The 23,084-nt window shown below is 43.7% G+C and overlaps 1 protein-coding gene across 3 annotated transcripts in view; it reads right to left on the minus strand.

The window, feature by feature from the left end:
* The window catches only part of COIL (coilin), a 135,696-nt gene that overhangs the window by 60,905 nt on the left and 51,707 nt on the right, over positions 1-23,084 (minus strand). For 2 of the 3 annotated variants that reach the window (XM_085617185.1, XM_085617184.1), the window contains exons 4-5: positions 6,376-6,423; positions 2,697-2,766 (exon numbers count right to left, since the gene is read on the minus strand). In XM_085617185.1, coding sequence (XP_085473311.1) covers positions 2,697-2,766; positions 6,376-6,423 — 118 coding nt within the window. The remainder of the gene's footprint in view (positions 1-2,696; positions 2,767-6,375; positions 6,424-23,084) is intronic. The other variant, XR_014966561.1, reaches the window with a different exon arrangement.

Genomic DNA, 23,084 nt, shown 5'->3' on the forward strand with positions numbered 1-23,084 from the left:
TGAAAATAGTGCCTAGAAGCACAAAGGATCAACTAGGTTTACCTGGTAGCACTGGACCGAGACAAAGTCACAAGTTCAGACCAACCACTGTGGTGTGCGAGTCAGACACAGGGACCAAGTTAAGCCGGCTGAACAAAGTACCTTAAATCCTGGTCTGTAGAGCATTGCGAGATTCCACGTCAACGATGCGTAGCGTAATGGCGGTTCCAAGGATGCTGTAGGGCTGCAATGCAGAGTCTTGCATCATCAGAGAGGACGCGGTCAATGAACAGCTTGTGATGCAAAGTCCTGCGTCGAACACGCATTGCGCACCAGAAGTTACGAAGAAACTATGGGGCTGCAATCCAGAATCCTGCGTTGCTGTCTGGAATGGCATTGATGAGGAGCTTGCGATGCAAAAGCCTGTGTCGAGTATGCATCGCGCATCAGCGATTTTGAGGAGAAAGTGGGTTTCGATGCAAGGTCTGGAGTTGGGGATGCATCGCACTGCGGCGGTTCTGAAGCAGCTGCAAGGAGATACGTTGTGCTGTGTCGGTTCCGCTAGCAGAGCACTTCAGGCCACTTCAAAGACTGGGGTGGCATCACTGGGAGAGCAAGACTCATGGCAAGTAGAGTCCAAGATGGTTGGAGATTTTTCTGTCCCAGTGGCTCTAATCAGCAGGGCATCCAACTAGCCCTTGGAGTCACTCTGGTGGTTCTGGGATCAAATTGCAGGTCCAATCCTTTCACTCAAGCAGCAAGGCAAAAGAGTAGCAGTCCTTCTTACAGAGCAGCACAGCGGTCCATTTGAGTCCTCCACAAGTTCAGAGGTGTACTGAAGAGCTGGCTCTGAGGGTCCAATATTTATACCTGGTACTCACTTTGAAGTAGGAAAATGTTCTGGAGGGTTCCACTGCAAGGTGTATCTGAAATTTGCTGCCTCCATGCCCTGGCCCCAGCTTGTCTAGGGTCACAAAAGACTAGTGTTAAACCCTTTGTGTGTGTGCTAAGGCAGAGCCTCCGGGATGTGCAAGTGTGGTAGGTGACATCTCCTCCCCATCATCAAGTCAGAGATGGTCCATCTTGCAAACACCTATTGCCAATTGTCTCACTGTCTGGGAGCAATACACAAAGAACAACTGCCAGCTACAGACAGTCATGTGACCCATGTTACAGGCTGCCGACACCAAATGTTTGGGACAAGAAAATGCCAAAATTCTAAAAAAGTGGCATTTTCAGAATTGGGACTTAAAAACTGACTTTACCATAAAGAGGGTTTTAAATTACAATTCTTTAGACACCAAACTCTGCATTCCTGCCTGCTCTCAATTGAAAGTTATCACTTATTAATTGTAATAAGTTAACCCAATCGTATCCAATGGGAGAGGCAGGCCTTGGAGTAGAGAAAAATTAATGTAAGAGTTTTTCAATACCCGAGCATGTAAAAGTTGAAAATACATGTCCAACTTTTTAAATATACTGAGCTTTCCTAAGGGCTGCTTAGGGCCTACCCAGGGGGGGTCACTTAAATGTTTTAACAAGGAATGCTTAAGCGTGAAAAAAGGTTTATTTTTCCAGGTTCAAATGGCAATTTAAAACTGCACCTACATGCTGCAATGGCAGGCCTGAGACATGAAATGTTTAAAAAGCCACCTAAGTGGGTGGCACAATCAGTGCTTCAGACCAACCAGTAGCATTTAATTTACAGGCCTTGGGTACATTTAGTACTACTTTACTAGAGACTTGCAAGTAAATTAAATGTGCCTATTGGGTAGAAGCTAATGTCACCATGTTCAGAGCAGAGAGCAAACTCTTTAGCACTGGTTAGCAGTGGCAAATAGAGTCACAAGGCCAATAAAAACAAGATCAGCAAAAATGAAAGAGTAAGGCAAAATGTTTGTGGGAAGATCCCCCAAAGGCTGAAAGGTCTAACACCCAGTTAATTTTTCACCCAAATATTGTGTGTTTTTAACTAATTTAACAATACTGAAAACTAGGGTTGATAGTGAAAGGATACCACAATTTAACAAATTATATTAGAGAGCTTGATGTACCCAGTCCTCAGTTCATGCCTTCACAGGACACTTCACTCCTGATAAAGCAGTTGGCAGGTAAAGCAATACAGTTGCCTACACAGTTCTATGTATTCACAAGCCATGGTTAGCTGCGATTTTTCCCATTTTTAACTTTGGAGGACCACGATTTGAGATGGATTTCTCACAAGCGTGGAGAAAATCACAGATAATGCTGGGTGGAGATGTAGTAGGAAAGAGACTGCTAGATGTTGGTACCCACACTTTAACCTCTTCAGTGCCCCGCCCTTTCCCCGCCCTGTGCCGGGCGTTGCATTAGCGGGCGGGGTTCATGACGAGATAGTCTCGTCATGGGCACAGCGCAACCGCGCTCCATGACGAGACTATCTCGTCATGGGCACTGGAGGGACTAATTCTGCAGAAAACATTTACAAATGTAGCCTATGATTTGCCTTTATTGATCAATCCTGCATATAACTTCAGTGACAAATTAATTTGACAATTTAATTTATTTAGTTATACCAGGTCCCATACAGTATTACGTAAATGTTATGTAGAGTCAAGTCCAACAGGCCTAAAATCTAACCAAAAATGCAACATTCATTTGAAATTTCTGAAATCGGGGACTGCAACTTTAGAAGACTATTCTACCATTGAGAAACTGTCACATCTAATCGTACTTGCCTCCTGAAGCTGAAGATAACTCAAGATCCAAATCTTGGGTTACTGGACTGTAGTTTATTATTTTTCCTTCCTTGGAATGAAAAACATAAGAATGTTACAGAATAGACATTACAATTTAGACCACACATATAACAGTCAATAAAGACGAAAATATATATAGTTTTATAAATCCTTAGAATAGGGCAAAGATTTACATATATACGTCTAATACGCAGTTCCCAAGAAATTGAGTACAACTCTGAAAGCGAATAAACAGTCTCAACAATAGCCTGAGCATCAATTTCTGCTGTAGCCTTCTTGCTATACTGAAAACATTACCATGTTAGCCATAACGTGTCTGAAGTACCATTATCTTCACTCGATCAAGAGCTTTAATATGCTAGTGAGCCTTCCAGGTCTATCTCGCAAACAAAGATCTTCACTGACAGAGCTCAAAAACATGACTACAGTATGCCAGGATGCATTCTATTCAAAATATTTAAACTCCTCTCTTCAGGGTTGAAATAGTTCACCAACTATAAAAAAATAAAAGCTACTCAATAGTAATTAGAGAATTAGACATCGTCCAATCACCCCAAATAACTGCCTGGTTAGCTGACTTGATGAAGTGGGCTACTTCCAAATGGGAGATAGAAACTACACAGTCAACAAAGACGAAGGAAACCAGCAACCTGCAATTCATACAACACTATATCATTTGTCATGGTGGAAAGGTCTGACTCTAGGCCCTTATAACTGCAGTTGAAACATCTCAGAAAATAGAGACCCCACGATGGTGTGACATCAAGGAACATACCGATTACTAAAAGTTATATGGCAAAAGTCCATATAAATTGTAAGTCCTATGCTGTCAATGATACCCAAATGTACGAGTGCAAGGTTTGCAAGGGATTAGGCCTCAGGATGCCAGTGCAATATTGCCGCCTGGGCCAGATACAGCTAGTGATCTGGGAGCAACACAGAGGAGATTGAGAGGAAGATGCAGAGCAGAGCACCATGGCCAAATGAGTACATTTGTGTGAATGGGAGGTAAAAGTGAGTGTAAATGTATGCACATATATGTGAATAGACGTTGGTGTACGTGACTATTTGCAGGAGTGAGTGTGTGTATCCTTCATTGATGTATTTTTGATTTTCACCTACAGCTTCTAGTACACAACACCAACATCAAGACATACCTACATACATACATACATACATACAAGAGCCATCCCAAGTATGATGGGGTACATCCCTGGCATAATAGTGTCTTACTGTAGGCATCTCCTCCAATATAAAAGGAGGAACATTGGCATGAAGAGGACAACACCTGGAATTACAAGCCCTTGTATCATGGTAGTCGTTTTGGGCAAATTAAAGACATCATTAGAAGAATGAGGCCCACTGCCTGCACAATGTGCTCACTGGGGTAACCACAGTTCTTTTGTCATTGCAGTAGACACACCACTAACATAGCTCTGGCTGGGGGCATAGTGGTGGCCTTCCTCCCTTTTAGTAGGAATGGATGGCATAATGGAGCCCTTCATTAAAATACTGGGTGCCTTATTTTTTTCCATGATAAAGTTATCGATTTTCTATATTATGAACAACAGAACATATAGCACCTGCCCCAAATCAAGTCAGTTCAATTGGACACTGTAAACTAAAATATATCAAACACAATATTCGACCTTTTAGTGTACAAGAGTTAATACTAACACCACCATTTAATTAAAAAATGAAGAGCCCCTGATCACATGTATTTAATCGAGAGAATTCCATACAGCATTCACATTAATCATGATGGGAAGCAATAGGATGGAAACTCATGCAGGTTTAAAGTTCGGCCCCTGTGTGGAGTTTAGCTTCTACCTCTGTGGGTTCAGACGTAATCTTTCTCAACTTCCTCTCAACCGTGCCTCATTTCTGTAACAAGATCACCCACTGGTGTGAGCTCGCGGACCTGATAAGTCTGCCGACAAGACTCATTCTGGCCAGTACTAATCACATGAATGCAAATTTGGTAGTAAGCAGAATTTGGGGGGTGATTACGATGGCGGATGGACTTCAGTCCATCCGCCATCATGTCGGGGAGTGGGACCGCCCGCCTACAAGGTGGCAGTCCCACCGGTGGTATTACGATGCCAACGTGGCAGTCGCATCTACCATCTTTTACAGTGCAGTGGGTGCTGCTAGCTGCAGCACCCGCCGCAATGTTAAAGGTGCACTGTTTACATTTCCCTGCACTACGTGGCAGGCACCACGCTGTGCAGGGACATGTAGGGGGGTGCCACGGGTACTCCTCAGTGTGCACCCCCCACCCCAATACAATCCCTGCCAGCCTGTGAATGGCAGTTCCACCACCATACACCATCTGGCGGGGATGCAGCATTGTAATTTGGCAGACGATGCCTGCTAGGCAACGCCACCATTTTACGGCTGCTGTCTGCACCGCCAGGCATTTGGAACAATTGCCTGTGGCGGATCCGTGGCAGGCGGTCTTTGCGCCCGCCACCGTCACAGTAGGATTCCTCCCGCCATCCTAATTTGGCGGGGGTAAAATCGTGGTCCGATGGCGGAAGGCCCGCCACAGCACGGCTGGCGGTGGCGCGCCTTCCGCCATTGTAATCAGCCCCTTTGTTTTTTATGCATCGATAATTTTTTTAAATTAGATTTCGAAGTGTATAACATCCAGCATGTCAACCAAACAAAGTAACCTACACAATAAATCACACTTCAAACTTCAATGCATTACATGTAATTACACTGACCAAAGAGCAGGCTTAACTGAACTACATGCTCTGAAGGTGGGTGAGACCCATCTCTCATGCAACATTCATGCCCCAAAGCTACAAATCACACTCTCCAAGAACAAAACAACAAGGTTGTAACCTATATCTGCATTAATGCAGTCAAACACACACACTTCCACTAGAACTCCACACCACCACCCACCACAAGACTTTTACATTGTTGGAAAGAGAAACTGCTCCTGTTCAATTTCCTACTCCTCTCTTGCTGACCGCTTACGAGTCCCAAAGTGAGAAAATATGCCCACCTGCATTAACCGAAGTAATTTTCTCTATATGGCCTGCATTCTTTTTGTGCTTGTGCTTCAATGTGCTCTAGAACAAGCAACTGGGTAAGGTCTGTGCTAATTAAACTACTGAAAATAAATTGGTAATAATCAGCTACTTATTGATGGTCTTACAAGATGTGGGATCTTCTACACAACGCAAATGTGACTCTCACAAATGATCTACTCAAAGCTGCCAAACTATTCAAGTACACATCACAAACAATTACTGAACAGAGAAAGAAATCAGTGCATTGGGATCCTTTCCACTAATTAAAATGCAAAGATTTAAAACAGAATTTCTGGTGCACCTGCCATATGGCTTGGGTTCCTTAAAGCTTAGGATGGGAACAAGATGGGACACAAATTAGCTTAACAAATACACAATTTTTTGTGTGTCAAACGTAATTATGAATTTACACAACATTTCAGCTGAAAGAAACCAATGTCATAAAGAAAACAGAAAATCTAAACAAAATACATCGTCAAAATAATTTTCTAACCACTAAATGGAATAATCAAATATACTTTTCAATGGAGCGTAACATCTGTGAGCTTTGAAAAGTTATCAAAGGATGGCGACAACCACAGTACACAAAATACAATAGTGATTGAAAGATGTACCTTATATTCGGACACTTCTGGGCTGTAGTTTTCAGCTAATTCCAAAAGCTGTTAAAAGACGTAATACAAGAACTGAGTGTCTACAAGTCATCAAAAAGTCTTCTAACCACTGAATCGAAAAAAGCAGGGATGAAAAACAGCACCATTTTAAACAGTGTCAACCTAAAGGTTACGTACGTGTGCAAACAGCTTAAGCGTTTGGTGTAATATTTACTGTGAATATTTCCAGTGTTTGCGCATACAAGCTCGTGTTCAAAATATGTTACTGCCTTTACTAGCCACAATATAAGTAAAAAACGTATCTGAGTGTGCTATTTCCTTTGCAAGAGGTGTTTTGGGAAAATTATTGGTTCGCTACACTGACAGCACCAAATGGCTTAAGCTGAGCACCTTTGGAAAGTAACAGCCACTCTGTCCAAGAAGAGAGAGAAAGTGTGTGTGTGTTTTTTCAATGAAAAAGCCAAGATTAAAGTGATCCGATATCTAGGTATGTTAATAAGATCTTAGCTTTCATTAAAAGAAAACTTGAAATTTACTTTAAAAAAAGACCAAGGTGAAAGTGACGCTAAAGTAAGCTTTTGAAATGAGATAAGGACATTTAAAACAAATTAAATTAGCCACTTATGATTTAGTAAAATAAGTATAACTTGTGCTCCTGTCATACACGGCTTATGATCTCACATATTACATAATAAATCACATGTTAAATGACATTACTAATACCATCACTGATGGGATCTGAAATTATATCACTGATGACATCAGTGATAACATAATCCATGGTACAGCTATTCACATTACTTCATAAATCCTTACATAATTCAAACAACAAGAATAGAGCTACTGTGTGTATACTGGTGGGTCCATAGATATATGGATACATAACTAAATAGAAAGGGTATACATGTTTAAGGAAGATAATATATTGAGATTTAATGTAGCATTGTATAAACTCAGACGTTCAAGTGTTGCTGTACTTGAAGTGGATTTGTGTATTTTGTATAACTATATTCTATTTTTAATTTGATCTTTTACTTAATATTTCAATAGTAAAGCACTTGTAGATATGATATTTACATATAGTACTAGATAAATAAAACCGAGACCAATAAACATCTAATCATAGAACGCATACGACAACTATGCAGTGACCTATAAAAATGTCAAGCATAGTATAATATATATATATATATATATATATATATATATATATATATATATATATATATATATATATATATATATATATATATATATATATATATAGTGTAGTAGGTAGTCATAGTTAGGACTTAGGAAAATCGTAACATTCTTTTCCCAATAACTTTGGCGGCGGATGACGAATCTCCGCAAAATTTTCAAAACTGGTGGGGCGCTCCGGTCAGCTCCTATCCTTAAAGTTTCGGGGTGATTTGTCAAGCGGGGGCCGAGAAAAAAGGGGAGTACCAAAATGCGTTTTCTCGATGTTATTTCCCATCGGAAATTTTGGGACAGACTACAGCCCGAACTGCTGAACGGAATGACACCAAATTTTGCAAAAAGGTAGCCCTTGGCTCAGAAAGAGACCTTTTTTTAAAATGATGTAAATCCGTTCAGTAGTTCTTGAGAAAAACAAAAAATAGCGTTAAAAAAATCAATTTCCCATAGGAAAGTTTAGACACGGTTATAGCAAAAACTGCTGAACGGAATTACACCAAATTTGGCAAAAATGTACTGCTTGGCTCAGAAAGCGACCTTTTAAAAAATGGTGTAAATCTGTTCAGTAGTTTTTGAGAAATTAAGAAATAAAGATAGTGATATCTATGACCGTGGAGGATCCGCGCACCCTCCCGATCACAAGCTTCATGCTAATTGGCTGTCAACACTCCAAACCAGGAAGTGTTGGCAGCCATCTGGTTCTACCGAGGCACAAGAAAACAGAAAAACAAATGCGCAAAAGAGGAAAAGGGGGCAGGGTAGAAACACCATGACCCCCTAGGCCTGCTCAGGGGTTCCCAGAAGGACCGCCAGGGCAAAAAAAAAAGTTTTTTATTTTTTAAACGCCCGATTAAAAAAAAAAAAAAGGAAGCGCTTCGTGTTAATAAAGCCCCCAGATGGGCCAGGTCCCGGGGGCAGTTGAAAAAAAAAGTGTGGGGGGGCCCCAATCCCCCCCTTCCCAGGACTTGATGAAATAGGCAGCCCCCCCCCCCCGGGGCAAATTTTTAAATGTGTAGGGGCCTCAAAGGCCCCCCAAGCCCCGGGAACCGCCATCCCCCGGGGCTTTCATTAATTGTAAAGCGGGGGGCACACTGCCCCCCGAGACCCAGGGCCCACCACCCACCGGGGCTTTGCATTGAGTGGGAGGGGGGCCGCGCGGCCCCCCTCCTGGAGCAAGGAACCTGGAGCAAGGATGGCCGTGGGGACCGCCACCCCCCAGGGCCAGCTCCTGCAGTGTCCCGGGGTGCCGAGCCCCGGGACATTGCTGTTTCCAATGACAGGGCGGGAGCCTTGTGGCTCCCGCCCTGTCATTGCAAACTCTGCAATGGAGGGGGCGGGCCTGAGGTGACATGTGTGCAAACACACCCTGTGGTGCGTTTTTAGTTGGGGAATTAATTCCTCTTCAATACCGGAGTGGAAGCTGGCGGCCGAGGCAAGATGGCCACGAGGGAGCTGTGCTAAGCAGTCGCCAGGATCTCTCTCCCATCTCAGATGAAGTTACCGGGTTCTCTACTATCCTCCTTTCGGCTTTAACATGGTTGGAGCAACTGGATTCTAAAACTCATCTACTGATGCCGATACTCATCACGGGGATCAAATATTACATATTGGCAGAACTAGACTGGCTGAAAGAAAGCTGGGGAAGATTCACCAGGGCCGTGGACTGTATAAAGGCACGATATATACAGCGAACCAGAATGCCGCCCCGGCCCCCTAAAATTGATAAATTGAAAGAAACGAAAGAAAAGATGAAGACGAAGGAACAAACAGAAATCTGTAGCTATTCCTTAAAGGATCAAACCGAAGCAGCCACCCTGGATGCTGGAGCAAAGGAACAAGGGGCTATTCGAAAGGCGGTGCTGCAGTCTAATAAAAAGACGACGGAGACACAAAGAGGGGAAAAAACTGACATCATTGGAATTACTGAAGCGGGTTGTCATACAGGCGAGGCTAGGAATAAGCCACCTTTGAAATATGCCGCAAGCACGGAAAAGACGGACAAAACGAAAATTAAATCTAAATATAGAGAGACCTCTCTTAGGCAACCCACCTTGACAGAAGCGTTCTCCGTTCATCACGGACCAGCAGGCAATCGAACGCCAAGCGAAACCGGCCGCAACAGAGTCGGATCCAGCGATCCAGGGAGCGTCCTCGAGGACGCGGGAGACACGTCAGTTGCAGACGCTTCTGCTGCTAAGCAACAGCAACAACTCCAGCAGGAGCAGCAGTTCGGGGGAGAACGCGAGAATGAGGCTTTGCAGATCGACCTGGACTTTCCTGCAGATCCTCCTTGCATTGAGCCTGGACTGACAACACCTGGTGAGAGGGGGAATGGGGGGGATAGGGGGAGTAAGGATGAGGACACTGATATGTTGGGTGCCATTATGGTACTTGAAGCAGAAATACTTGCTTCCAAAAACCCCAAAAACTCCCAAACCCCCTCCAACAAGACCCTCACTACTTGGGGAAGTTCTGCTAGCTTGGGGGGAAAAAACGAGATAATCAAACAGAAACTACAAGATCCTAGAGAGGCGGCAACTGAAAAAGCTGAGGTGGGCTCAGGTGAAGGAGAGAAATATTTTTCTCTTAACGAAGACTCGGATTCTGCACAGATAAGTGAGGAGCCCTCAGAGGATCAAGATGACGATGACGACGACGAAGTATCACTCTCTGACACCAATTCCTCTGAAGAGGATATAGGTACAGGGAAAGATTCGACCCTGCGAAAGAGACAGCGAAAGCAAAGTTAAATAATTTACAAACTAGCGGAATGGGAGACACCGAAAGGGGGTTGCTTTGGGATTACTCGGGCACCTCCCAGGTGTACCAGGCTGAAGACATTATTGGGCCACTGAAACAGTCCGCTTCTCTCGACACTCTGTTTAGTACACTGAAACAGATGCAAACAGAGGCTAGAACCGTGAGTCGGAAAGCAAGACAGGATGCCAAAAAGATACAATCCTCATTAAGAAAGACAAACAAATTATATGAGGACTTGGTGGGAAGACTCACCGAAGTAGAAGAGCGTACCAGCAAGCTCGAAGACGATCACATTAACTGGCAGAACTTTAAAACAGCGCATGAGAAGATGGCAGAGGACTTCCAGTGGAAAATGGAGGATATTGAAAATCGCCAAAGGCGAAATAATATCAGAATTTTGGGTGAGCCCGAGGGTGTGGAAGGGCTGGACACAAGACGCTATGTGATTAACTTACTTAAGGGTGCATTCCCGGAGTCTCAGTGGCAGTGGGACAGAGAAGTTCAGAGAGCGCACAGATTTCCCTTCACTCTTAAAAAAAAGCAGGGGGCTGAAGGTGGCGGTGGAGGGAATACAGCTTTCCCACGAGCCATCCTAGTATATTTAGGAAATTATCTGTTAAGACAGGAAATAATTGAGAAGGCTAGACCGGATTCTAAAAGATCGTTTGATGGTGTTTCCTTTTTTGCCAGGCCTGATTTCTGCCATGTGACTGTTGAACGGAGGTGGAGGCTGAGGCAGTTGATCTCAACATTTCAGGGGTTGGGGGTCAGAAGCCTATTTATTGTTCCCCGCCAAACTAAAAGTGGTTACTAGAGGTAGAGTTATGATTTTTTTTTCAGAGATCAAAGCCCAGCAGTATATAGATGAGTTGAAAAAACAGGGTCCGTAAGGAGATATGGGATGGGAGAGGGGCGAGACTGTCACAGCCCAGACCGGCCACATATAGGTCCTGCGGACCCATTTGCCTGTACAGGGGGGGAGTGGGGAGGGGGGGAGGGGGGGAAGGGGCAGGGGGTGGGGGGCCTTATCACAAGGGTTAAAATTTTGGTACTTTCAGAATAGGATAAAGCACATTATTTCATTATCTTTCGGTTTGTGGAGGACATGGTATGTACAAGTTAGATGGTGTAGACTATTCCAGAAGAAAGTAGACTGTTATATTCCCACTGTTTGGCCGACTCGGAGTAAGAATCTTTTGATACCTCTCAATGCCCTGTAAAATCGCCTCAATTAACGTATGTGGGCTCAATGATTATAGGAAAAGAGCGAAGGTAGCAGGGCTGTTGAGATTCTTACAGTTAGATCTAGTATGTCTTCAGGAGACGCATATTGAAGCATCGCAGTTATATCTGCTGGAACAACTGGGATTCGATGTAATTGCAGCAAGTAAACAAAACACTAGAACCAGGGGGGTAGCAATATTAGGAAGATTTAGGGATCTTGTGGTCTATAGGAAAAAGGAGGATCAATGGGGAAGATGGGTCATGGTCGATCTATGTTTCAAAGGGACACGGTTCACATTAGTTACTATATATGGATCTACTGAAGATGACCCGGATGTTTGGCAGTATATGGATATGGAAATGCCACAGTGGCCAGAACCTATTGTATGTTGTGGGGATTTCAATATCCATGACCCGAGAAGCTCCTTTATAGAACCTAGTGGGAGGTACTTAGGGAGAAAGAAAAAATCACATAGAGCTCTTGCTGCCATGACTCAGCACAACTCTTTAGGGGATCCATGGATGAAGTACCATCCCTTTATAGATGGTAGTACATTTTATTCCTCACCACATAAAGTATTGGTCAGATTGGATTATTTCTTAATTTGCTTGTTTTAACCCTAAAGACCACTCAGATAAATATTATAAAAACCCAGTGGACTTTTGAGCGTAGCTTATTAAAAGATGAGGCATACCAGAAACATATGAAGAACTGGATAACAAATTATTGGGAAGATAATAGAGATACGGCGTCCCCTGGCTCAGTTTGGGATTGCTTTAAGGCCAGGGTTCGGGGGGAAACGATGAGTTTTGTAATGGCAAGGCGGAAAAGGGAAAAAAGACATTTGGAAGATATAAGGCTCAAGCTATATGCAGCAGAAGAAAATCTAGCTATAGCCATAACGCAGGGAATACCACTCGACCCTTATATACTCAGATTGGTCACTCTTAAAGGGGATGCTACGGAGGGCATTATCGCAAAAGCTGCTGAAAAATATCTTGTACATAAACAGGATACTTACGAGCTAAGCGAGAGAGTCGGGCACATTTTGGCTGTTAGAACTAGACAACGCGCAGCAAAGGCTGACATTAAGGAGATACAAGACCCTCAGGGAAATTTGGGTACTGACTCAGATTTTATCAGAGACGTTTTTCACAAGTTCTATACCGACTTGTACTCTTTAGAAGACATAAGGGACCCAACCGATATAGAAAGATATCTTACTGACATCTCTGCCTCTGCTCTTTTGTCAGAGGATAGAGTGATATTAGACGCCCCTTTTCAGTTAGAAGAGATTAGAGGGGCACTGGAAAGTCTCCCCTCGGGGAAAGCTGCTGGGCCGGATCAAACCCAGTGGAATTTTATAAAATTTTTCAGGACATCCTGCTCGTCGAGATGTTTCATATAATGCTTTATACGCAACAAGGAGCAACCCCTCCAGAGTCTTGGGGGGGGGGGGGGGCGGATATTGTGGTTATCCCAAAAAAAGGGAAATTCCCTATATTCCCTGCCTCATATAGACCGATCACCCTCATGAACTCTGACGTTAAAATCTACTCTAAAATTCTCGCAACAAGGCTTGCGCTGAACATAGAGCAACACTGTTTTATCCCAGGCAAGGGAACCACCCAACATGTGAGGACAGTTATTACAATGTTTGATGCCGCAGGAACCCTGGGCGACCCTATTGCAGCATTGTTTTTAGATGCAGGAAAAGCCTTCGATAGGGTCGCCTGGGAATACCTCTGGGCAGTCCTGAGATGGTGTGGTATAGGGGAAGGCTACATAACAGCTATACAAGCTTTATATAAAGGACCCACAGCCAGAGTTAGAGTGAAGAGAGGGTATTCAGATGTAGTTAAAATCTGTAGGGGGACAAGACAGGGTTGTCCCTCGTCCCCACTTCTTTTTGCGTTATTTCTCGAACCACTATTACGACACCTGGAGAGAAATGGTGGAATCCCTCCAATGGTCATGAATGGCAGAACAGTTAAAATTCTAGCATATGCTGATGACGTGGCTATACTAACACCCGACCCTGTTATGGCTATAATGGAGGTGGAACGAGAAGCCACCAAGTTTGGGCACTTGTCAGGTTATAGCTTAAATAAATCAAAGACCATGATAGTCAAGAATAAATACACCGTGTGCACTGACCCTAGGGTGGTTATTTCAGCCACGTATCTGGGTATTGTAATTGCAGCTAACATCGATGCTATCGTCGAGGCAAATATGACCCCTGTCATGGCTAAAGTAAAATTAGACTTAGATAGAGTGAATAATTTACATCTCTCTCTAGTCGGAGTCACTAATGTGGTGAAAATGACAATCTTGCCAAAATTTCTCTACTTATTTAGAGCAATTCCTTTATTTTTTTAATCTAAATGGTTCAACATGTTGGAGGGTATACTTAATAGGTTCATATGGGCACACGGAAAAACACGCAGAGCTTATAGATTCATGTCTTTACCTAGAGAAAGAGGAGGATGGGGAGCTCCCGATTTTAGATTATATTATTTGGCATCTGCCCTGCAATACATGCAGGGTTTAATTGGAGGAGGGGGGATTCTACAGAAAGTTAACTCTTCATCGACGGAGGTCTATGCAATTTTATTGGGTCAGGAGACAGAAAATCGTCTACTAGAACATACCGATTTTGGTTGTCTCAGAAGAAAACAATTCAAAACTTTAGATGCGGCTATTAAAGTATGGAATGCTTTTTTGAAAAAAATGGGGCTGGGAAGATATCACAGATATGTCAGACTGTATAATAATAGATCCTTTCCCTTTGAAATTTTTTCGGATTCAGTCATGGCTTTATGGGACCAAAAGGGAATTAAGCAACTTGGGGATTTAAGAGATTTAAGGGGAATAGTACAGTTTAGCACGCTTGTAAGCGCATTTGATTTAAGCAATAGGGACTTCAAGTATTTGCAGATTAGGAGTTTTTTGGGTAAAAAGCAGGGCGGCTCAGCAGGGTACCAAACCAATGACTTTCTTGAGATTTTAATTTCTGGCGGGGAACATACGATTAGATCAGCGTATGCTATTCTACTTAAAACTAAAGTGGATGATCTAGATAAACATAAATATAAGTGGGTGGAGAAACTTCAAGGAGGAATAGATGATTTCCAGGAGTCGCTGGACCTGGGAGGTACTATGCTGTGCTCGGCCTCCCTGCAATCGCAGCATTATAAAACATTATTTTCATTATACCATACTCCAGACAGAATTGCTAAATGGGGTGGTACTAGTGGGACTACCTGCCCTCGCTGTAGCTCAACAGATGCAGATATTATTCACATGTTTGCTACCTGCCCTCAACTATACACGCTAATCAGGGATATTGAGAGTTTTTTTGCCCAGGCATTAGGGTTACAGGTATCTCTAAACCCCTTGTCGATTTTATTGGGAATTGGAAATACCGAGTTAGACAAAGAATTTTTATTTATGTCTATGGCGGTGTATAGATTAACTCTAGCTAGGGCATGGTTAGATAACACCCCCCCCCCCCCCCATGCAAACATGGCTGGCGAATTTAATCTCCACATTTAATTTAGAAAAACCTATATATGCTAGGAAGGGAAGAACCGGGAGAGCTCTAGGCTTAAGAATATGGAAGCCATTAGCACGGTGGAGGGATGGGATAGGGTAGAGAGTAGAAGACTGAGGGGGTTTTGTTTGTTTGTTTTTTCTCTTGATTAAGTTAAACTATGATATGATTGTTTAAATTTAAATTTGTTGGATAAGTCTCAATGTTGTGTATGATACCTCTTTCGGGGGAAATATGTATTAATGAATATAAATGTGCGATCTGGAAAGTAAAATAAAAAATAATAAAAAAATAAAAATAAAAAAAATAAAAATACGGAGGGTCCCTGGGGGCCAACTAGCTCACCACTTACCTCCAGTAAGCACCACTGCGCTGCGTTGCAGAGGGCTGGCCCAGGCCATGCCCCTTTTTACACCACTCTGCAACGTAGCTCTGTGGCGCTTGCATGAGTTAAGTGGTGGGCTAGTTGGCCCCCAGGGACCCTCAGGAATCAAGGGGACTTGATCCCCCAATTTACAACGCACCAGGGGGTGCGTTTGCGCAGTGGTGCACGGAGGGGCGTGGCCTGATGTCACAAGTGCACAAACGCGCCCTGTGGCGTGTTTTAAGTTGGAGAATTAAGTCCCCTTGAATCCGGAGGGTCCCTGGGGGCCAACTAACCCACCAGGTATGTCCACTAAGTGCCACAGACTTGCATTGCAGAGAGGTGTAAAATGGGGCATGACCTTGGACCACCTCTCTGCAACGCAGCTCTGTGGTGCTTACTGGAGGTACGTGGTGCGGTAGTTGGACCTAGGGTCCCTCAGGATTGAAGGGGACTTAATCACCCAACTTAAAACGTGCCACAGGGCGTCTTTGCACAGTGGTAAGTGGAGGGGGCGGGGCCAGAGGTGACGTGTGCAAGCAAGCCCTGTGGCGCATTTTAAGTTGATTTTTCCATCATTTGCCGCTCCAGCCTGCTGCCGGTTTTCCGCCTTAGACCCGCCCACCTCCTCGCAGCACTCCTTCCTCCTCCCAGGACCTACTTCATGGAAACGACAGTACAACCCTATTGAGCAGGCCACAGGCATAGCTCTCTCATGCTGCTGTACTGCCCTGCTTCCTCCCCGCTGTTCTTACTGCTTTCTCTGTCCTTTCCCCCCATTTTTCGGAGTGCTTTACCTGCTTTTGCCTAGTTTTTTTATTTTTACTGCTTTCTTCTTTTGCCCCGTTATTGGAGTGCTTTTCCTGCTTTTGCCTCATTTTGTACTGCTTTCTCCTTCCTTTCCCCCCCTTTTTTCTGCATGTTTATCCTGCTTTTGCCTCTTTTTTTTTACTGCTTTCGTCTACCTTTCCAGTTTTTCTGATTGCTTTTGCCTCGTTTTTAGGCTTTCTCCTTCCTCGCCCACATTTTTTTTTGAGTGCTTTCTCCTGCTTTTGCCTTGTGTTTCAGTGATCAGCCCTTCCTTTCCCCCTTTTCTGAGTGCTTTGTCCCGGTTTTGCCTTGTTTTTTTTTTTACTGCTTTCTCCTTCCTCTCCCCTGTTTTTTATTTAGAGTTTTCTCATTTTGCATAATTTTTAACTGCTTTTCCTTGCTTTTTCCCTCGTCTGCCACTCCTTCCTGTTTTCTCGCCTAGCCCCACCTACCACCTTGCAGCGCCCCCTCTCCTCCCAGGACCTACTTAATGGGAGCCCTTAATGTGCGACCCCATTGAGCAGGCCCAGGCCTCCTATGCTGCTGCACCACTCTGCTTCCTCTCCATTTTTCTGAGTACTTTCTCCTGCTTTTGCCTTTTTTTGTACTTTTCTCCTTTTTCATTCTTTCACCCCTGTTTTTCTGAGTGCTTTTCCTGCTTTTGCCTTGTTTTTTACTGCTTTCTCCTTCCTTTCCCACCAGTTTTTCTGAATGCTTTAGTCTCATTTTTTCACTTCTCTGTCCACAAAACAGCTAGCAACCCCAGTGCCTTGAGACCCTCATGGGCGATTTGCTGTGCTTTATAAATACTAATTCATTGATTAAGTGTGGGGGTTATGTAGGAAAGAGACAACTCTAGAGCAGTCTGTTGAAGATAATCTAGTTATCCGTGGATCTTAGGTTAGGGGGTTATAAATTCCATAGTTTGGCTGCATGAACAGAGAAAGGTGCACCACCTATCTTTATTTTTCTTGTATGGTAGGGTTTTGAGGTGAGGCTCCAATCTTGAACGGAGGTACTTTTGTTGAATGTATTTGGTGATTTTATTCCTGATGCAAAGCGGTCCTCTTCAATGTAGCGCCAGGAGGCGGATACAAAGCTCCCAGAGGCCGGCGGAGCGGAGGGGAAGCAGCCAAGCAGCTAAAACTTACCTGACTCACGCCACGCCACGCCATTTCTTCCGCCGCCACCGCTAAGAGTCCGGGGCAGCCCTCGCCGCACCAGTGAGCACCATCTCCCGCGTCGCCGCCCCGGGACCACAACTCCCGGCAGCACCAGCGGCGGCGCGTGGCTCTGACGCGGCGCAAGCGCCAGGAGGCGGATACAAAGCTCCCAGAGGCCGGCGGAGCGGGGGGGAAGCAGCCAAGCAGCTAAAACTTACCTGACTCACGCCACGCCATGCCATTTCTTCCGCCGCCACCGCCAAGAGTCCGGGGCAGCCCTCGCCGCACCAGTGAGCACCATCTCCCGCGTCGCCGCCCCGGGACCACAACTCCCGGCAGCACCAGCGGCGGCGCAAGGCTCTGACGCGGCACAAGCGCCAGGAGGCGGATACAAAGCTCCCAGAGGCCCGCTTCGCGGGACGCGCCGGGCTAAGCCCGGGCAAAGGGCGGGCCCTCTGTGGCCCTCAGAGGCCTGAAGAGACTGGACTGGGCCAGGTACTTTACATTGTGTTTATCGGACCCCTAATGTGCTGTGAGCATGTAAGACACTTTATATATTGTATGATTATGTTTTCGTTGACCTGTTAGTGAGTGCGTAGATTTTAGGGTACCTGGGTGGAAGTTCAACCTTATTATTGGACATAATGCTTAAATCAAAAACCGATAAAGTGATGGTGGGTCCAGCTACCCTAGATAATTTCCTGGTCAGGAAAGTAACACAGATTAATAATGATAGACGTGTATCTCTGGGGAAAGGCACTGTGATAGAAGATACACTATCAGAAACTTTTCCTATTAGTCAGCCCCAAGACTGTGAAATCAACACGAGCGATGTCATCCCTACTGACCCTCCAGTCCCCATTTCAGTAGAGGTGGAGGTTCATTCTGACTCCCGGGTGTTGTTAAGTTCAGACATTGGTGTGTTGAATGAGACCCAACCTGAAATCAGGCATCTGAGATCATGTAGAACACGGTCTCAAAGGGAGAATGGGAAACATAATAATTCTAAGCCAAAAAAGAAGGTTGGTAAGTCAATTATCAGTCCTGCTACAACAACCCCTTTTGTATTCACGGCCACTAATGGTAATGGTAATGGTTATGGTAATGGAGTAAATCTAAATTCTGATCTGATTGCCTCACTTATAAAAAACTTGGAAGCTTCTTTTATAGTAAAAATGGAGGAGCTCATTAAACCATTAACCATTAAGATTGACAATCTGGCCAAGGAAGTGACAAGGCTGGGTGGTCTGTTATTATCTCAGGAGATTGCCTTACCTAGTGGAATTGTACACTCTGGTGAGAAAAGGAGAGATATTGCTGAACTTAATGATATACAAAACAAGGGGAGGGGGGGATTCTGTTGATGCAGTTGCCCCAGGATCTGTAATATCTATTCAACCGGATATTCCTGTGGAAACTGTTTCGCAGCAACAATTATCTATAAACCCCCATAGCAGTACAGCTCCTAGATCCGTGAGGCACAACCGCTATCTTAATTTACCACCAGATTGTGCTCCGTTTGTGGCAGTACTGACTAATGTGCCCCCTTGTGGTACCCATCCTGCATCTCCTTATGATGAATCTCCTATCTCTCTGAAAAACAAGACAGTGTCTTGGCTTAACAAAAACTGCGGTTTTCCGATTTCATATTTTGACCAGATATTGACAGTACGGCGTGTAAATTGGGTGGGGCCGTCCAAAAAGTCTGGGTCTGGGGACTGTATAATTGTAAACTTCAAACACCCCCAGCATGTAGCAACTGTACTTCTGAGAGCTTCTGCACTGGTATATAATACGAACAGTATCTGTGTACGCCCCTTGGGTTACTTTTATGCACATTTGTGCAAACCACCACCGCAACAGAGTTTAACCAGGCGGGGGCTCGAACCTTATACTCCTGTGCAAGGGACTCAACCTCTTCATAATATTACTAATTTCTGTGGTGTAGGTGGACCCACTGGTACGTTTAAGAGGAGCGTCAGTGCAGGTCACTATCAATATGGGTCGAACCTAAACACACAGAATAGGTTTGAAGTGTTATCCGGTCTTGAGCTGTGCGATTGACGGGGGGCACCTGCAGCTCAGGATGCTAGGGCTACAGGTGAATCTATAAACCCAGAAAACCAGGTAGGCAAAATGCCAAGATGTCTTGCTGTCTCTTGGAACATTGCGGGTCTTGCCGCCAAAATGTCTGATGTAAATTGGGTGACTTACATTAAGCAATTTTCGATTATTTGTCTACAAGAGACTTGGGAATTGGGCTGCAATCTCTTCCTAGAAGGGTATAAGGCCTTCTTTGTGCCAGCCTTGCCATCTGTGCGGGGTAGGCCCAAGGGGGGTCTTGTAATTTTTGTATCTATATTAATACCCTGTGAAGTTCGAAGAATTGGAGTACACCATACAGGTGTAATGGGCCTAATTCTAACTGGAGGTAATGTCCTTGTAGGCCTGGTGAATTTTTATAATGCTGTTTATGATAGTGTAGGCAGGAATCATATTTATTTTTTAAATTCCTTTGTCTCTAATTTTATGGAAATTGTGGGCCATAACCTCATGATTATGGGGGATTTTAATTTGCATCCTTGTATAGACCCATTGCACAAGTGTTTACCAGAAATGTTGTGTGATCGTGCAGACTGTCTCCATATGGAGCATACAAAGGAAGGGGAAATGTGTAATGACCTTTTGAATGAATATGACCTCTCTTTGGCTATGTCATTAAAAGACCCGCTATTTCGCTTTGATACCCCTACTTTTAAGGGGCATGGAAGGGGTACCTTTATAGACCATATACTTGTTTCGCGGACGATGCAAACTTTTGTGGATTCTTTTTGCATTGTTTTTAGTGAATTTAGTGACCATAACCCTCTTATAATCTGTCTAAAATGGCCTTGGTTAAAAAAAGGTAATAAGATCATTAAGGAAGGTAGATTGGGTACAACAGATGGGAAGAGGCGGTTAAAATGGTCTATGGTGTCTGCGGATGTCCTCTACAAGAATATCTCTGCAGGGTGTGCAGAGGATATTAAAGTCTGTACGAATGGAGGGGGTGAACCTAGGCTGGTTCTAGAGGCTTATCAAAATATTTCGGAGAAGGTCTCAGCGTTTCTATCGGTCCCTAATAAAACTCGGCCTAATATAGGTCCGAGATGGTTCAGTCATGACTGCACTCTAGCTGCACGTAATCTGAGGGTCGCTTTGTCAGCATCCCCGAGGAACAGGGAGGTTGTAAAACTCTGTAGAAAGGAATATAAGGCTATTACTGTTGCCCGTAAGGAGTTTTTGAGGAAAGAGGCCTGGGAGGAACTGCTTGATCCCTCCACCCTGAATAGCAGCACCAAATTTTGGGCCCTGGTAAAGAAACCTTTTCTGACTGAGGACCCTGGAGATGGACTTGTTTGTTGTATAACCAAAGAGGAATGGGAGAGTCACTTTAAAAGTCTGTACTATTCTGAGGCCGATGGAACCATGGTTACTGCCCCCTCTGATAGGGACAGCACTGCTATTATTTTTAATAAAAGTGAGGTCGTGGCCGCTATAATGGGTCTTACTGCTAACAAAGCGCCAGGCCCTGACGGAATACCACCGGATCTTTATAAATCTGATCCAGATTTCTGGGCTCCCATTCTGGTTGCTGTTTTTAATGCTGCGGCCATATTGGGCTGTCCGGGAACATGGGGTCTGTCAACAATAGTTCCTGTCTTTAAGAAGGGAGACAGGGGAAGTGCTTTTTGCTATCGACCAATATCCCTAATCGATTCGATGGTGAAGATCATGGGGAGAGTTCTACTTCAATGCCTAACAAGCTGGACGAATGAAAATAACATCATGTCGACCTCTCAATATGGATTCTGTGAGGGGCGCTCTACTATAACTCAATGTCTCAACCTGTTTCTCATATTGAATAAATATACTGTTGTACAAAAAGGAACAATTCACCTTGCCTTCATGGATCTGTCCTCAGCCTTCGACTGTGTCAACAGAGGGAGGCTGTGGCAGACCATGATGGATAAAGGTATTGATAAGGGGATTGTGGAGTTCCTAGCGGATCTGCATAATGACACAAGAGCTAATGTGAGGTTTTCATCGACCGGGGAAACTACAGAAAGTTTTAGTATCAATAAAGGAGTACGTCAGGGGTGTATCCTGGCCCCTTTTCTTTTTAATTTTTATATCAATGATCTAGAGGCTGATCTACAAGAGGTAAAATCAGATTGTCCTAGAGCTGGTGCGAGGGGTATTCCTTTACTTTTATATGCCGACGATGCGGTTTTAATTTCCCGAACAGAATTAGGTCTTCAGGCACTTTTGAATGCTTTTAATAATTTTATGTCTGATAGGGACCTTATGGTCAACAACTCGAAATCTTATATAATGCATGTTGGCCGCCAACCAAAAAAGAAGTTCAATTTTAAACTGAACGATGTTCTGATCCCCATCACCCAGACATTTTCATACCTGGGTGTCTTATTTGATACGAAGCTCAGTTGGGCCCCACATTTGGCCAAGAAAAAGGGGGAAATGACTAGAGTCAATGCCTCCATCTTCAATATTGCCTCTAAATTGGGGAATAAGCCAAATGTGGCTATGATGAAATTATACAACTCTAAATCCATAGCCACTGTAGTATATGGTAGCGAGATATGGGGCTACATAAATGGCGAACAACTACAAATAGTTGAAAATAATTTTTTAAAGCGGCTGTTATGTGTCCCAGGAAGCACCTCGAATTTAATTGTACATGAAGAACTTGGTTGCCTGCATTTATCCGACATTGTTGGAATGAAACCACTGTTATGCTGGGTAAAATTATGGTTAAGCGATGAAATTCCTTTAACACATCTGATAGTGGAAGATCTTGTATCACTTGATCATGCCATGTGTGTACCTTGGCTTAAATATTTGAAGTCCCAATTTTTGAAGCTTGGCCGCCTGAATCTGTTTGATAACACGAGGGATATAGTTAAGGGTGATGTTGCAGCAATTAAGAAAGCTTTTTCCTTGAACTGTACTGCTCTATGAGATGAAGTTGAGCATTTGAAACCCAATGTTAGAAAGTATATCATGTTGAGTACCTGTGATTCCATGGAAAAGTATCTAACATGCTCCTTTACCTCCCATGAGAAATTTTTGCTGACCCGATATAGGTTTAACATCTTTCATCATCTTTTAATTAGACCCACGTCGGATATTTTTAAGAAACCTGCAGCTCCCTGTGGCTGCGACGGGAAGTCTCCACAGGATATGCTGCATTTTATGTTTTTATGTACATTTTATGAATATCCCCGTAGACGATATCTTGTTACTCTTTTAAAGAAATTAAATTTTAAACAAATCAGACCTGCTTTTATGTATCTACAGCTGCTGCACCCGGATAGTGTCCTCCAGGTGCTAGAATTTTTAAAACTGACCTTGAGATTTAGAAAATGTTTAGATGAGTAACTGTAAATTACTATGAATTATCGGAAGCCCAATGCACTAATGTCCTTTTTTTTTTGTATTGTTTTTGTCTATGCACTCTTTTAAGGAACTTATGTGTTGTATGTTATTGAGATTGATTTTGTAATCAATGTGATGTTTTTAATATGAATTGTCTATTGTTGTGTACTTTTATGGATTGAAAAATATCCGAAATAA

Source organism: Triturus cristatus, chromosome 7, assembly GCF_964204655.1.
Source record: "Triturus cristatus chromosome 7, aTriCri1.1, whole genome shotgun sequence".
Taxonomy (NCBI): Eukaryota; Metazoa; Chordata; class Amphibia; order Caudata; family Salamandridae; genus Triturus; species Triturus cristatus.